Consider the following 13662-nt stretch of genomic DNA (forward strand, 5'->3'; position numbering starts at 1 on the left):
AGATGCCAATGAGATTAATGTTGTTTTCATGCCTGTTAACACAACATCTATTCTGCAGCCCATAGATCAAGGAGTAACTTCAATTTCAAGTCTTAGTATTTAAGAAATGCATTTCATAAGGCTGTAGCTGCCATACATAGTTATTCCTCTGATCGATCTGAGCAAAGTCAATTGAAAACTTCTGGAAAGGATTGACCATTCTAGATGCCATCAAAAACACTCATGATTCATGGAAAGAGGTAAAATCATCACCATTAACAGGAGTTTGGAATAAGTTAATTCCAACCCTCATGGATGACTTTGAGGGGTTCAAGACGTCAGTTGAGGAAGTAACTGCAGATGTGGTGGAAATAGCAAGAGAACCAGAATTAGAAATGGAGCCTGAAGATGTGACTGACTTGCTGGAATGTTATGATAAAAATTTAATGGATGAGGAGCTGCGTCTTAGGGATGGGCAAAGAGAGTGGTTTCTTGAGATGGAATCTACTCCTAGTGAAGATGCTGTGAAGATTGTTGAAATGACAACAAAGGATTAGAATGCTATATAAACTTAGTTGATAAGCAGTGGCAGGGTTTGAGAGGAGTGACTCCAATTTTGAAGGTAAATCTGTGAGGGAAATGCTATCAAACAGCATCACATGCTACAGAGAAATCATTCATGAAAGGAAGAGTCAATCAGTGTGGCAAAATTCATCGTTGTCTTGTTTTAAGAATATGTCACAGTCACCCCAAGCTTCAGCAATCATCACCCCCTGATCAGTAAGTGACCATCAACACAGAGGCAAGACCCTCTACCAGCAAAAAGGTTGCAACTCGCTCAGATGATGGCTAGCAATAAAGTTTTTAGCAATAAAGTATTGATAATTAAGGTGTGTTCATTATTTTTTAGACATAATACTATTGCACACTTAATAGACTACAGTATATTGTAAACATAACTTCTAAATGCACTAGGAAACCAAAAAATTTGTGTGACTTGCTTTATTGTGATATTCACTTTATTGCAGTGGTCTGGAACCAAACCCTCAATATCTCTGATGTATGCCTGTACCCAGCAAAACTATCCTTCAAAATGAATCAAAAGTTAAAACAGTGCCAGATAAATAAAAACCTAGAAAATTCATCACTAACAAATCTGCACTACGAAAAAATACTAAAGGAAGTACTTCAGGCTAAAATGAAAGCCACTAAACAATAATTCATGTCACATGAAAAAATAGAGGATAATGGTAAAGTTAAATACATAGGCAAATATTAAAACAGTATAAATGTAGTTTTTGTCCATAACTCTTTTCCTCTCCTCTCTGATTTAAAAGACAACTGAATAAAGCAATAATTATAAACCTGTGTTGATGAGCACTCAATGTATAAATATGGAATCTTCATAACATAACAGCACAATGTAAGGTGGAGAAATAGAGCCACATAGAAGCAAAGTTTTTGTATACTACTGCAATTAAATTGGTGTTAATCTGAATTAAATTGTTACAAATTAAGATGTTAGTTGTAACCCCCAGGGCAACCTCTAAGAAAATAACTTTTAAAAGACAGTTAAAAAAAAAGAAAAAAAAAACAAGGTAATGAAAAGAGTTCACTCATAAAATATTTATTTGACACCAAAGAAAGCAGTTATGGAGAAACAAAGGGACAAAAAAATGACATAACACATATAGAAAAAACTAGCAAAATGTCAGGTAAAATCCTAATTTATCAGTAATTACATTAAATGTAAATACATTAAACACTCCAATTAAAAAACAAAGATTGGCAGAATGGATTTTTAAGATAACGTGATCTGACTATATGCTTTCTACAAGAGACACATTTTAGATTGAAAGACATTTTAGATTTAAAGATTTAGGTTGAAAGTAAAAGGATGTAAAAAGGTATTTCATGCAAACAGTAACCAAAAGAGAGCTATGGTAACTCTACTAATATCGGACAAAATAGACTTCAAGACAAAATGTTTACTAGAGACAAAGATAAAAGAGCAACCAGTCAAGAAGATACAATAATTATAAAGCTATATGTACCTCACAACAGACCCTAAACTATATGCAGCAAAATCTGACAGAATCAAAGGGAGAAATAATGCAGTACTAATATTTGAAGACATCAATACCCACTTTCAATAATGGATAGAACAACCAGAGAGAAGATTGGGAAATAGAAAATTGAACACTATACATCAACTAGACCTAACAGACATCTATAGAACACTCCATTCAATAACAGAATATAAATTTTTCTCAAGTCCACGTGTAACATTCTCCAGGATAGACCATATGTTAAGCCACAAAACAAGACTCAAAATTGTTAAAAGATTAAAATCATACAACGTATGTTTTCAGACCATAATGGAATTAAAGCAGAAATCAGTACTAGAAAGAAATTTGGGAAATTCACAGATATGTAGAAATTAAACAACACATGCTTAAATAACAAATGGATCAGAAAGTAAATCACAGGGAAATTGGAAGAAACTTTCAGATGAATAAAAACAAAAACAACATACCAATACTTATGGGCTGAATGTAAAGCAGTGCTTAGAGGGAAATTTATGAACTATAAATGCCTATATGATAACAGACAATCTCAAATCAATAACCTGACCTTCTACGTTAATAAATTAGAAAATAAGAGCTAAACCCAAGGCAAGCAGAAGGAAGAATAATAAATATTAAGGTGGAAATAAATAAAATAGTTAGTAGAAAATCAATAGAGAAAAGCAATGAAACCAAGAGTTGGCTCTTAGAAAGATCAACAATATTGACAAATCTACAGCTAGACTGACCAAGAAAAAAGAGAGAAGACTCAAATTACCAAAACTAGGAAGGAAAGAGGAAAGACTGCTACCAACCACACAGAAATTAAAAGGATTATAAGAGAAACTATTAAAAATCATATGCCAACAAATTGGATAATCTAGATGAAATGGAAAAATTCCTACAAAGACTCAATCTACCAAAATGACTCAAGAAGAAATAGAAAATCTAAACAGAACTGGAAGAAATAGAAAATCTAAACAGAACTGTAACAGATAAAGAGATTAAATTAGTAATCAAAATCTTGCATCCCAAGAAAAGCACAGAATCATATGGCTGGCTTCTTGGTGGTTTCTATCTAACATCTAAAGGAGAATTAACAGCAATTCTTCATAACTCTTCCAAAAAAATAGAAGAGGACAGAAGTTTCCAAACTCAGTCTATGATGCCAGTATTACCCTGATATGAAAACCAAAGACACCACAAGAGAAACAAAACAAACTGCAGATCAATATCTCTTATGAATATGGATTGAAAACAAAATATTAGCAAACCAAGTCCAGCAACATACAAAAAGAGTCATACACCATGACTGAGTGGGATTTCTTCCAGCAATGTAAGATTGGTTCAACATTCAAAAATCAACTAATGTAATATGTCATACCAGTAGAATAAAAACAAATACCAGATACTCATCTCAGTAGACACAGAAAAATCATTTGACAAAATCCAACACTTTTCCATGATAAAAACCCTCAAAAAACTTGGAATAGAAGGGCATTTTCTCAACCTGAAAAAGCATCTATGAAAAGCCCACAGCTAAGAACACAATTAATGGTGAAAGTCGGAATGCTTACCTCCTAAAATTAGGAACATGACAAGGTTGTCCTGTCTTTCCACCTCTATTCATTGTACTAGAGATTCTAGCCAGGACAATTAGATTATAAAAAGAAATAAAATAATTCAGATTAGGAAGTAAGAAGTAATAAAACTATATTTATTTGCACAGGACATGATCTTGTACATAAAAAATACTAAGGAATACACACACACACACACACACACACACACATGATTAGAGCTAATAAATGAATTCTGTAAGTTTGCAGGATACATAATGAATATGCAAAAATCAATTGTATGTTTATACATTAACAATGAAAAAATAAAATTAACAAGCAATTCCTTTTATTATAGTATCAAAAAGAATAAAAGATTTATTCTTTTGGTAGTAAAAATTATCAAAGCAAGTGCAAGACTTGTACAATGAAAATAACAAAACGCTGTTGAAAGAAATTAAATAAACTCTAAATAAATGGAAAGACATCCTGTGTTCAGGGATTGGAAGATTAAATACTGTTAAGATGGAAGTACTCCTCAAATTGGTCTATGGATTCAAGACAATATCTATAACATCCCAAGTGCCTTTTTTGTAAAAGTAGACAAGCTATGCTAAAATTTATTTGAAATTGCAAGGGGCCCAGAATAGTGAAAACAATCTTGACAAAGAAGAATGTAGTTGGAAGACTTATACTTCCTGATTTCAAACTAACTATAAAGCTATACTATTCAAGGCTATGTGGTACTGGCATAAGGACAGACATACAAATCAATGGAATAGAATTAAGAGTCCATAAATAAACCCATACATTTATGGTCAATTGAATTCAACATGGATGCCCAGACAATTCAATGTGTGAAATAGTCTTTTCAGCAAATGGTGCTGTGACAGCTGGATAGCCATTTGTGAAAGAATGAAGTTGGACTCTTACCTCACACCATATACAAAAATTAAGTCAAATGGATTAAAGACCTGAAAATAAGAGCTAAAACTTAGGAAAAAACATAGACGTAAACCTTCATGACCTTGGATTAGGCAATGTTTCTTACATATGACACCAAAACAAAAGCAACCAAAGAAAAAATAAGTACATTAATTGGACTTCATCAAAATTAAAAATGATTGTGCTTCAAAGGACATTATCAAAAAAATGTGAAGACAACACAAAAAATAGGAGAAAATATTTGCTAATCATATATCTGAAAAGAGACTTATATCTACAATATATAAAGAACTTCTATACAAGTCAACAATAGAAAGACAAATAACTCAATCTTAAAAATGAGCTAAGGATTTGAGCAGAACTTTCTCCAAAGAAGATATACAAATAGCCAATAAGCACATGAAAAGATGCTTGACATCATTAGTCAACAAGAAAATGCAAATCAAAACCACAATCAGAGACCACTTTGTACTCACTAGGATAGCTAAAATCAAAATGATGGACAATAACAAATGTCAGTGAAATTGGAACTTTCATACGTTGCTGGTAAAAATATAAAATGGTACAGCCGCTTTGGAAAACAGTTTGGTAGTTTCTCAAAATTTTAGCATAGAGTTCCCATATGACTGAGCAATTCAGCTCCTAGTTGAATTGAAACATCTGTCCACACAGGAACTTGTACACATCTTCATAGCAGCGTTATTCATAAGAACTAAAAGGTGAAAATAACCCAATGTCCATAAACTGATAAATGAATAAACAAAAGGTAACATATGCATACAAAGGAATATTATTCAGCCCTAAAAATAATGCCATACTGATACATGCTACTATATGGATTAACCTTGAAAACATTCAAGTGAAAGAAGTCAGGCACATATTGTATGATAACATTTATATAAAATGTCCAGAATTGGCAAATCAATAAAGACAGAAAGTAGAGTAGTGGTTGTCTGGGGAAAGGGGGTTGGAAAATGGGGAGTAACTGCTAATGAGTATGGGTTTTCTTTCTGGGGTGATGAAAAATGTTCTGGAATTAGATAGTGGTGATGATTGTACTTGTGCTATCTTTGACAATACTAAATACCACAGAACTGTATATTTTTAAAGGGTAATTTTATCATAAATAAACTATATATCAATTTTAAAAAAAATAATAAATGGAGCTTTGGCTACATTTGAATTCTCTTTCATTGTCTTCTCTGGTTTTGTGTTGAAAATAACCTTGGAGCTCTGCAAGAAAAATCAGAGGAAAAAATCTTCTAAGGAAAATCATACCATACCAAAAAACCCATTCATTTAAAAGTATTAATTTTTATTTCCAGTTGGAGATGGGTGATGAATCCAGATCACAGAGTCTCTCCCCCAATAATTAATACAATGAACCAAAAAGAATTCACGAATAAGTAAAGCCATCCACTCACTAGCAGCAAGAGAAGAAGGAAAGAGGAAGTCATGTGCCACCAACATGAAACTTTGAGATGCTGGGGCAGCTTGCTGGGACCTAATGCTGCCCCACTCACTCCACGCTCACCTGTCCCCAGCTCTACTCCAAGGAATGTGGACAAAGAAGCTGACTGTGCCAATTCTCATACCTCCAGCTCATGCCCAATTTGAAGAGAAATGGCCTGAGCAAGTGAGCAGAAAACCCAAGGAGAACTGCTCACAAATAGAACCTCCTGTTTTGCTGGCCCCTGGGAAATCTAGAAGGAAAATGGGCCAGTGCCCTCCACAGTCCAGGGTCCCCATAACAGGGCAGGGAGGGGAAGAGGGACATGGCAGCTGGAAGCGAAGTGCATTCTCTCACAGCCCAGTATTTCCCCAGCTGGGACAGAAGTTGGTGCATTCCCACCTGCTCCCTGGATCTCAGACCTGCTCAATGGACACAACAAGCAGCTTGTCAGACAAGATGAGACTGATATCAGGGAACACAGGTCCCCTTGTTCCTGCTCTGCTTTAGAAATGTTATACCATTACTTGCATATTGGGTTGAAAGTTTTCTCGGTAGATAAGATCTCTCTACTTCATTCTCTTTCCCCAAAACTTCTTCAAACTTTATTATATAGAAACATATACAGGACTTCATACCTTAAGTATATTTCTGGAGAAGCATGGTAGTTCAATTAACTTCCCCCACTCATTTTTGACATATTATTTTAATAGGATTTATTTGACTTCTTTGCAACATTTCAAAAGTACAGAAAAGCCTAAATTAATATAAAAGCCACCTACACATCCACCACTGAGATTAAACAAGTGTGAACATTTTGCTATATTTGATCCCTTTCTTTTAAAGAAATAAAACTTGTCAAACTTGCTTTGGATGAAAAAATACGTGATATTAACTGTAAAATGCTAATGGTAGAATCTAGATGGTGGGTATACAGGTGTTCCCCGCAAATTCTTTTTGTATATTGGAACACTGTTGTTATAAAATGTTAGGGAGGAAATACACTTAACAAAATCAGTTAAAGCCCACCCGTGTCCCTGTCATCCTCAGATGTCCTAGAGTTGGTATGTAATATTCTTGCATGTTTTTATACTCTTTATACACATGTACTTATCCATAAACTATATATACAATTTTTTATGTGTTTTTAAAATTTCCATAGATGGTTCATATCCTTTTCTTTATCAACCGGGAAAAAATGGGGCCTTCACAGGCACCTCCAGAATGAATGTCTTAACAGAAATTTTCCAGTGGATGAAGGAAAAAAAAATTAAAATTCTCTTTCAAGAAAGGTGAAGGCTTCAGAGAGATGAAAGGAGACTTCATAATAATGAAGGTAGAGGAGGCACTGCCTTCACAACTAAGTCCTGGAATGTGGCTGCAGAAGTTGGAGAAACATAAAAAGTAAATTCAGGAGAAATAAAGTTTTATTGACAGTGAACACACCATTGTAATAGGCTTTCAATAAGACAGGTGACTGAATAACCAACATGCCCCATATTATTTTTTTTTAATGCTGCATGGAATATTCTCATGTCCTAAGGAATCTCAAGGGTAGACGCTGAACATTTTTTATAATAAACTAAACATCTCACAATTCCTGTTTACATTTACTATTTCAGTTAACACTTAAAATACTGCCAAACCACCATTATTCCTATTTTACAGAGAAAACTGCTGAGACCCAGACTGGTTAACGAACTTGCCCAGGACCACACAGGCCATCAAGTCTGAAAGCTATGAAAGCCAATAAAGCAGAATCAATGCTCGCCATTCCAAGCGGAGTGCCTCACGAAGGGAGCCTCTGAATCGGGACTTTGGCTAACCCTGAGGACAAGGACAATGGGACAGGTAGAACCTGTGGTGACACCGACCCAAGGAGGCAACATGTGGAAACATCACGTGCTTGCAGGAGAAACAGAACAAAAACATATTACAATGTTTTTTTTTTTGTAACCTTGGCTACTGTCACTATAGTTTCAAGAAAATGTTTTTCTAAACATTGGGAGCATCGCCCATATGTCGGCTTCCATCTGTCAGTTTCCTGAGCCATGGCCCAGCACCAGTCAGGTGTCTCCGGGCCCAGGAAGCCCTGGGATTAACTGTGTCTGTGCAGAGCACTCCTCGGGGAGGTAGTTGTGTGGTTTCCTCCTTTTAAGTGTTTTCAAGAGGAAAGGTCAGAAAATGCAGAGAGGTCACTGCAAACGGTGTCACAGCGCTACTCACCGGTCGTGGAGAGCAGGGATCTTGGAAGGACACTGCAAATATTGCTTAAACCGGAGCTCAAAGGCTTGTCCGATGGAGCCGATGACCTCCTGGGCCAGCCCGTCACAGCATTCCAGAATGTGACAAGCTGTAGGAGCAAGGGACACAGGCTCATTAGAGACAGACACTGGAGCTACCCAGGCTCCTCCTTCCTGAGGGTGAAAGCCCGCAGCCTAGGAAAGAAGAGAGGGACAAGGAGGTGCCTTTCATGACATGTCCTGTCAGCTCTGCGTGCAGCTTAATCCCTGAGAGCCCCCAGCGGTACCGTTTAACCGCAGAGATCCATTTCTTAATAGCCTATTCTCTCCAAAAGTAAAGGTTCTATTTGTAAGTACGTTTTAACATTTTTAAGTTCAACTTGATTGCTCTTCTATTGCTTTAGAGTCTATAAAATATCAACTCAGAACTTAGTAGGGAAACAGGGTTTGGAAGGAAACCTTAACAAGACAAAGAACCTGATAGTAACAAGAAATGAACCCCTTTAAGACCCCGTGAGGCTTAACAAATGGACTTAAACTGGCTCTTATTGAATGAATCCTGAGGTATCCGATGGACTTAGAGCAAGCTGTTTGCTTACTTCCTAGTGGGAGTAGAGTGTCACCACCAGACGTGGCAACTCAAAGCAATAAGATCAACAACCTTGTAAGATGAGTTTAAAGGGATATTAATTAATCACTATGACCATCCCACCACATGCCACCTGCATCTACACTGGACGAGACTGGATATTCATGCCAGTTCTCAGAAAAGGGGTGTTGGCAGGCCCCTCAGAGACCTGGAGCAACCTTTAACCCCTTTGGGGTGCCCGTTGTCATGGTGGCCAGGCTGTGGTGTAATCCATGTGGAACCTTTGGAGAAAAGAGGGTTGAGTGGGGGAAGGCACCTAAGAAGGTCCCATCTCTGCTCTACAAGAAAGTAGAATGTCTTCTCCCCAGACACACGTCCATGGCATCCCACAGAAGAGGGTCCCAGACCCTTCACGTTGTCCCGTGACCAGCATGACATGCTCTGTTACTAATGGGATAAAGGCATCTCCCTGGAGAAAATGACAGATGCATGTGTCACACTCCATCTTTCTCTTGCCACCAGTTAGGATACAATTGTGTTTCAAGGAGGTTCCTCCAGGAGCACAGTGGGTGCCCAGCAGTGAGAAGAGGCATTGCTACAGGGGTAGCCATTCCCCAGCAGTGATTAGGGAGATGCAGAAGCATCCCCCTGCTGCAGGAGAAGCGAGCACAGAAAGAGGACTCATTAAGGTGGGAACTGCGAGGGAAGGAACAGAGACATCACCACCTCCACAGTTTGGCCACTCTTCCATCACGATGCCGCCTTCTACACGCACAAAGACAGCCAGGCACCACAGAGCTCACCCTGATGGTGGCTGCTAGGGTGGGGGGCCTCAGGCTTCTTCTCTCCCCAGGCTCGAGGAGGGAGCATGCTCCTGAGGACACAGGGACAAGCATTTCCTGGGAAGAGCAAGTGTAACCGGATTGCTGCTTCAGACTGCAATGCAATCCCTTGGATACATTAGCCTATCTCAGATATGGCCAAGGGATTTGTCCAAGGAGACAGGTGTCCCGGCTGTATTTTATTATTGAGTATTGATATTGTTTTATGTTATTATTGATATTAGTATTTATTATCAACCCGGTTAGGCACAAAGCAAGGCCATATTAAGCAGCTGTTGGAGTCATGGGGTTGTTTGTTAACGGATAGCAGTGGAGGTGTCTTTCCAGCCAATAAGGAAGTAGGAGTCTAAGACAGAGTGAGAGAAAGACACCTGGCTCCCCCACCTGCCCTGTGTTTCCAGCCACACCTGCCCCCTCCACGCAGCATCAGCACCAGCCAAGAGAACTTGCTGGCCAGTACTTTAGAGAAACAGAATAACAACTGGAGACGGAAGAAAGTGAAGCTTATTTTTCTTTTAAGGAGAAAAGCAGTGCCCTAGCCTTAGTGAATAAAGAGCAAGGTTTCTGCAGAGGGGGCCATATGATCAATCCACACGGCCCCCTCATCTTCTACACACTAGAGAGCACGAGGTTGGAAGTGAGACTTCTTTAAATCAGTTCCTGGGACATTGGGAAGATGCAGGGCTCTGGGTGGAAGTACCCTCACTTGGTGAGGGTGGAGCCCTAGTATCTGGTCTAGATACCAGAGGGTGACAGGAACTGCAGATGCAGAATTAAATCACGACTCCAGGCTCTGGGGCCTGGCTCATTCCTCCGTGGACCGTGAAAACGTCATCTGTTGGCTAGGTCTGAGGATCCTCTGTAGAATGGCCTCTCTGTGTTCCAGAAACCCACTCCAAATCCAGATCTAACCCTGGGCTGACAGTCTCTCTGGACCTGTATTTTCTCTGACTGTTGCAACAGTTTTTCGCTAAAAGCTACTGTCTTCTAACCTCACCTGTGTGACTCAGTGTGTGTTAGCAATGATGAGGTTCTCGCCACAGGTAACCATCGGGGCTGCTTGTTTTACATCCCATGAGGAAAGGATGGATGGAGGTGTCATTCATGAGCAAGAAGGAGAACTGGATGAGAGGCAGGTACAGAGTGGTGGGGCCCAGGATCAAGACTCAGAATGATGTTGTAAAACATAAAACATGGCCCCAAACAAACATAGGAGCAGCAAAATGGGGTCATTCCTCATTCTATCCCTTCTGAAGGGGACGGGCTCTTTGGCAGCGGTGCAGTAGTTGCTGGGGTGGGGGGGTCTCCGGGGTGGGGGGTGGGGGTGCTTTTCTGCCCATGCTGGTCTCTCTCTCTGACCAATAAGCAAGGCTGATGTCGCTTTCCAGGAAAGCCAGCTCAGACCCCACAGCAGCCAGCTCAGCCCTGACACTAGTGAGGGGACTTCATCAGGCCTCACCACAAAGGTCACTCCCGACCTGGGATGAGCCACTTGAGAGCAGGATGTGCTGCAGCCCTTGTAACCGTGCCAGATAGAACTGGGGCACAGCATCTTTCCTCACACAGCAGCCTCCTAATGGGTTAACCACACATCTTCCCTGCACAGTAGACACTGGCAGATCAGAAGTCCCTCCGCAAGTTTCCCAATGGCTCCAAATAAGTCCAGAGGCCAGTGGCTGCACCTGTTCATCGGTGTTCAAGACTGCCCTGGCCATCTGACTGATAAATGGACTGCAGGCCAACAGGGGCCACCATTCATCTGAGCTAGCTCTCTGAGCCCTGCCTGGGATGGCTGCTCCGTTAGTCAGCACAGGCAAGTGACGCCACAACAACAAACAGCCCCAGCATCTTAGTGGCTGAAAACAATCCCATTCTCACTTGTTCATTTCTGGGCAACTCTCCAGGTGGTGACCCCATGAACCAAGCTGCTTTGATCTTTCAATCCTGAATTTCAACACAAGGCCTCCTCCCAAGCCAGGGAAGAAAGAGACAGCAGGGCCTTGCACCAGCACTAACTGCCTCATCCATTCTGCTCTCACACAGAACTGTCGCCTGGCTCCTCCTCCACCCAGGAGAGGCTGGTAGTACAGTCTCCTGCGAGCTTGGAAGGAGTGAGGTCAGGACATCAGTGAGTACTAGCAATGCCTATCACATGCACCAAACACCCAAAAAGGCTTTACTTCTGTAAATAAGAAATTGTCAAGATTTTCTCATGCTTACCTGTGAAGAACTCTTTACTATACTGAGCATGTGTCCCAAATATGTACCTACTTATTTATAAATTGTGAACATATATTCCTGTGTTAATATAATAGTATGTATATTATAAAAATATCTTTCAAAAGATGTTAAAAATGATACAATAAAGATAAAATAAAGTTCAAGATGTCGTGTTGGCCCTGAAAGCATCACACTGTCATTTATTATCTCAAAGCAAGATAAATATTTTGGGTGAGGTTCATCACTAATGATGATGGATAGAAATTCATCCTTCCATCTTTGAAATATTTTTCTTAATCATTTTGAGTCTGGAGGGGTTGATTCCTTATCTTAGCTGATTAGATTATTGTTGGGGTGGGTTTTTTTGTTTTTTGGGTTTTTTTGCTTTGTAAAAGTAAGACCCCACTTTCCCACCCCTTCTGTGGTCAGGAGCAGCTGACATACAGAAAGGGTGTCACTGGCTCACTGCACCCTTTACATATGACTACGGGGTAATACCCGCTCTATCTCAGATCAGTGACTATAGACAGAGGCTCCAGCATGTGTTTCCCACCACAGTGGCTGCTTCCACACCCTGTGGGATGGGCCACCCCACCTCAGTGGGCATTGTTTTCATGGGGCGACTCTGCAAGTATGAGCAGAAAACCTCTCAGGATCTGTGCTGCTCTTTTAAGAAGTCATGGCCTCTCCCACCCACGCCCACACCAACCCAACTCACACTTCACAGCCATCTGGCCTCCACAAGGCAGCCCAGCCCTTGAAGGGGTCCCATCTCAGACTGTCCCACTGTCCTCTTATCTAGACTCACGGACTCTCCAAGAGTTCAAATTCATAGCCAAGTTCTCTACCAACTGGTGACTGACATAGGGAACCTCGGAGATACCTGGAGTCATTACCTAATCAGAAAAAAATCCTACCAAACAATGACTGCTGTCTCTTCCTCTTAGTGGGCTGATAACTCTCACCCCTTAAAAGGAACACTGAACACCAGTGAATTCTTACCAGAGAAATGGAGACTCCAAACTCAAGCATAGTTTTCAGCCAACCCTAGTCTGTTCACTTCATATATCCACATGTTCCTCATTGTTCCAGACTTTTTTGATCTGAGACAGGTAAGAACTCCAAGATTCAGCTGCCATGCTCTTAATTAAGAGTTGTTTAATATCTGTTCTAGCCCCAGAGTGGAAAACTAAAACTTTATGAGGAGATAATTTTGCACCTATCAGACTGGCAGGGATTTAAAAGTCTGAAAATTCCAAGTGTTGAACAAGAGCTGAAGCCAAGGAGCCCTCCTGTGCCACTTGTGGAATTATAAAGTGAAATAACCATTTTTAAAAAACTGAAGGTGTTCCAGAACACAGTGATTTGTCCCAGAGGTATAAACCCTAAGAAAATTCTTGCACATGAGCACAAGGCAAATGCACAAAATATTTACTGTAGACTTCACTCAATAGACACTTATTGAGCACCAACTCTGTACCAGGCTCTGCCCCAGGATCTCCAGATACAGCAAGTAATAAAACAGTGTCCTGCTCTCACCAACCTTACAGTCTAGAAGGTGGACACTGAAAATAAAGAAGGAAAAATATACCATTAGAACGGGTTGAATGGTGCCCCCCAGCAGCCAAAGCCCTGTCTACATCCTGACCCCCTGAACCTGTGAAAAAGAGTCTTTGCAGATGTAATTAAGGACTCAAAATGAGATCATTCTGGATTAGGGTGGGCCCTAAATCCAATGACAAGTGTCTTATAAGGGTCAGAAGAGGAGG

At 40.0% G+C, this 13662-nt stretch overlaps 1 protein-coding gene across 2 annotated transcripts in view; it reads right to left on the reverse strand.

Annotated features, from left to right (window-relative positions):
- SHC3 (SHC adaptor protein 3) overlaps positions 1–13662 on the reverse strand; it is a 142466-nt gene that overhangs the window by 32987 nt on the left and 95817 nt on the right. For both annotated transcript variants that reach the window (XM_027092031.1, XM_027092032.1), the window contains exon 7: positions 8226–8352. In XM_027092031.1, the coding sequence (XP_026947832.1) occupies positions 8226–8352 (127 nt within the window). The remainder of the gene's footprint in view (positions 1–8225; positions 8353–13662) is intronic.

This window comes from Aethalodelphis obliquidens, unplaced genomic scaffold, assembly GCF_003676395.1.
Source record: "Aethalodelphis obliquidens isolate GAN/ISIS:26980383/991018 unplaced genomic scaffold, ASM367639v1 scaffold74, whole genome shotgun sequence".
In the NCBI taxonomy this organism is placed as follows: Eukaryota; Metazoa; Chordata; class Mammalia; order Artiodactyla; family Delphinidae; genus Aethalodelphis; species Aethalodelphis obliquidens.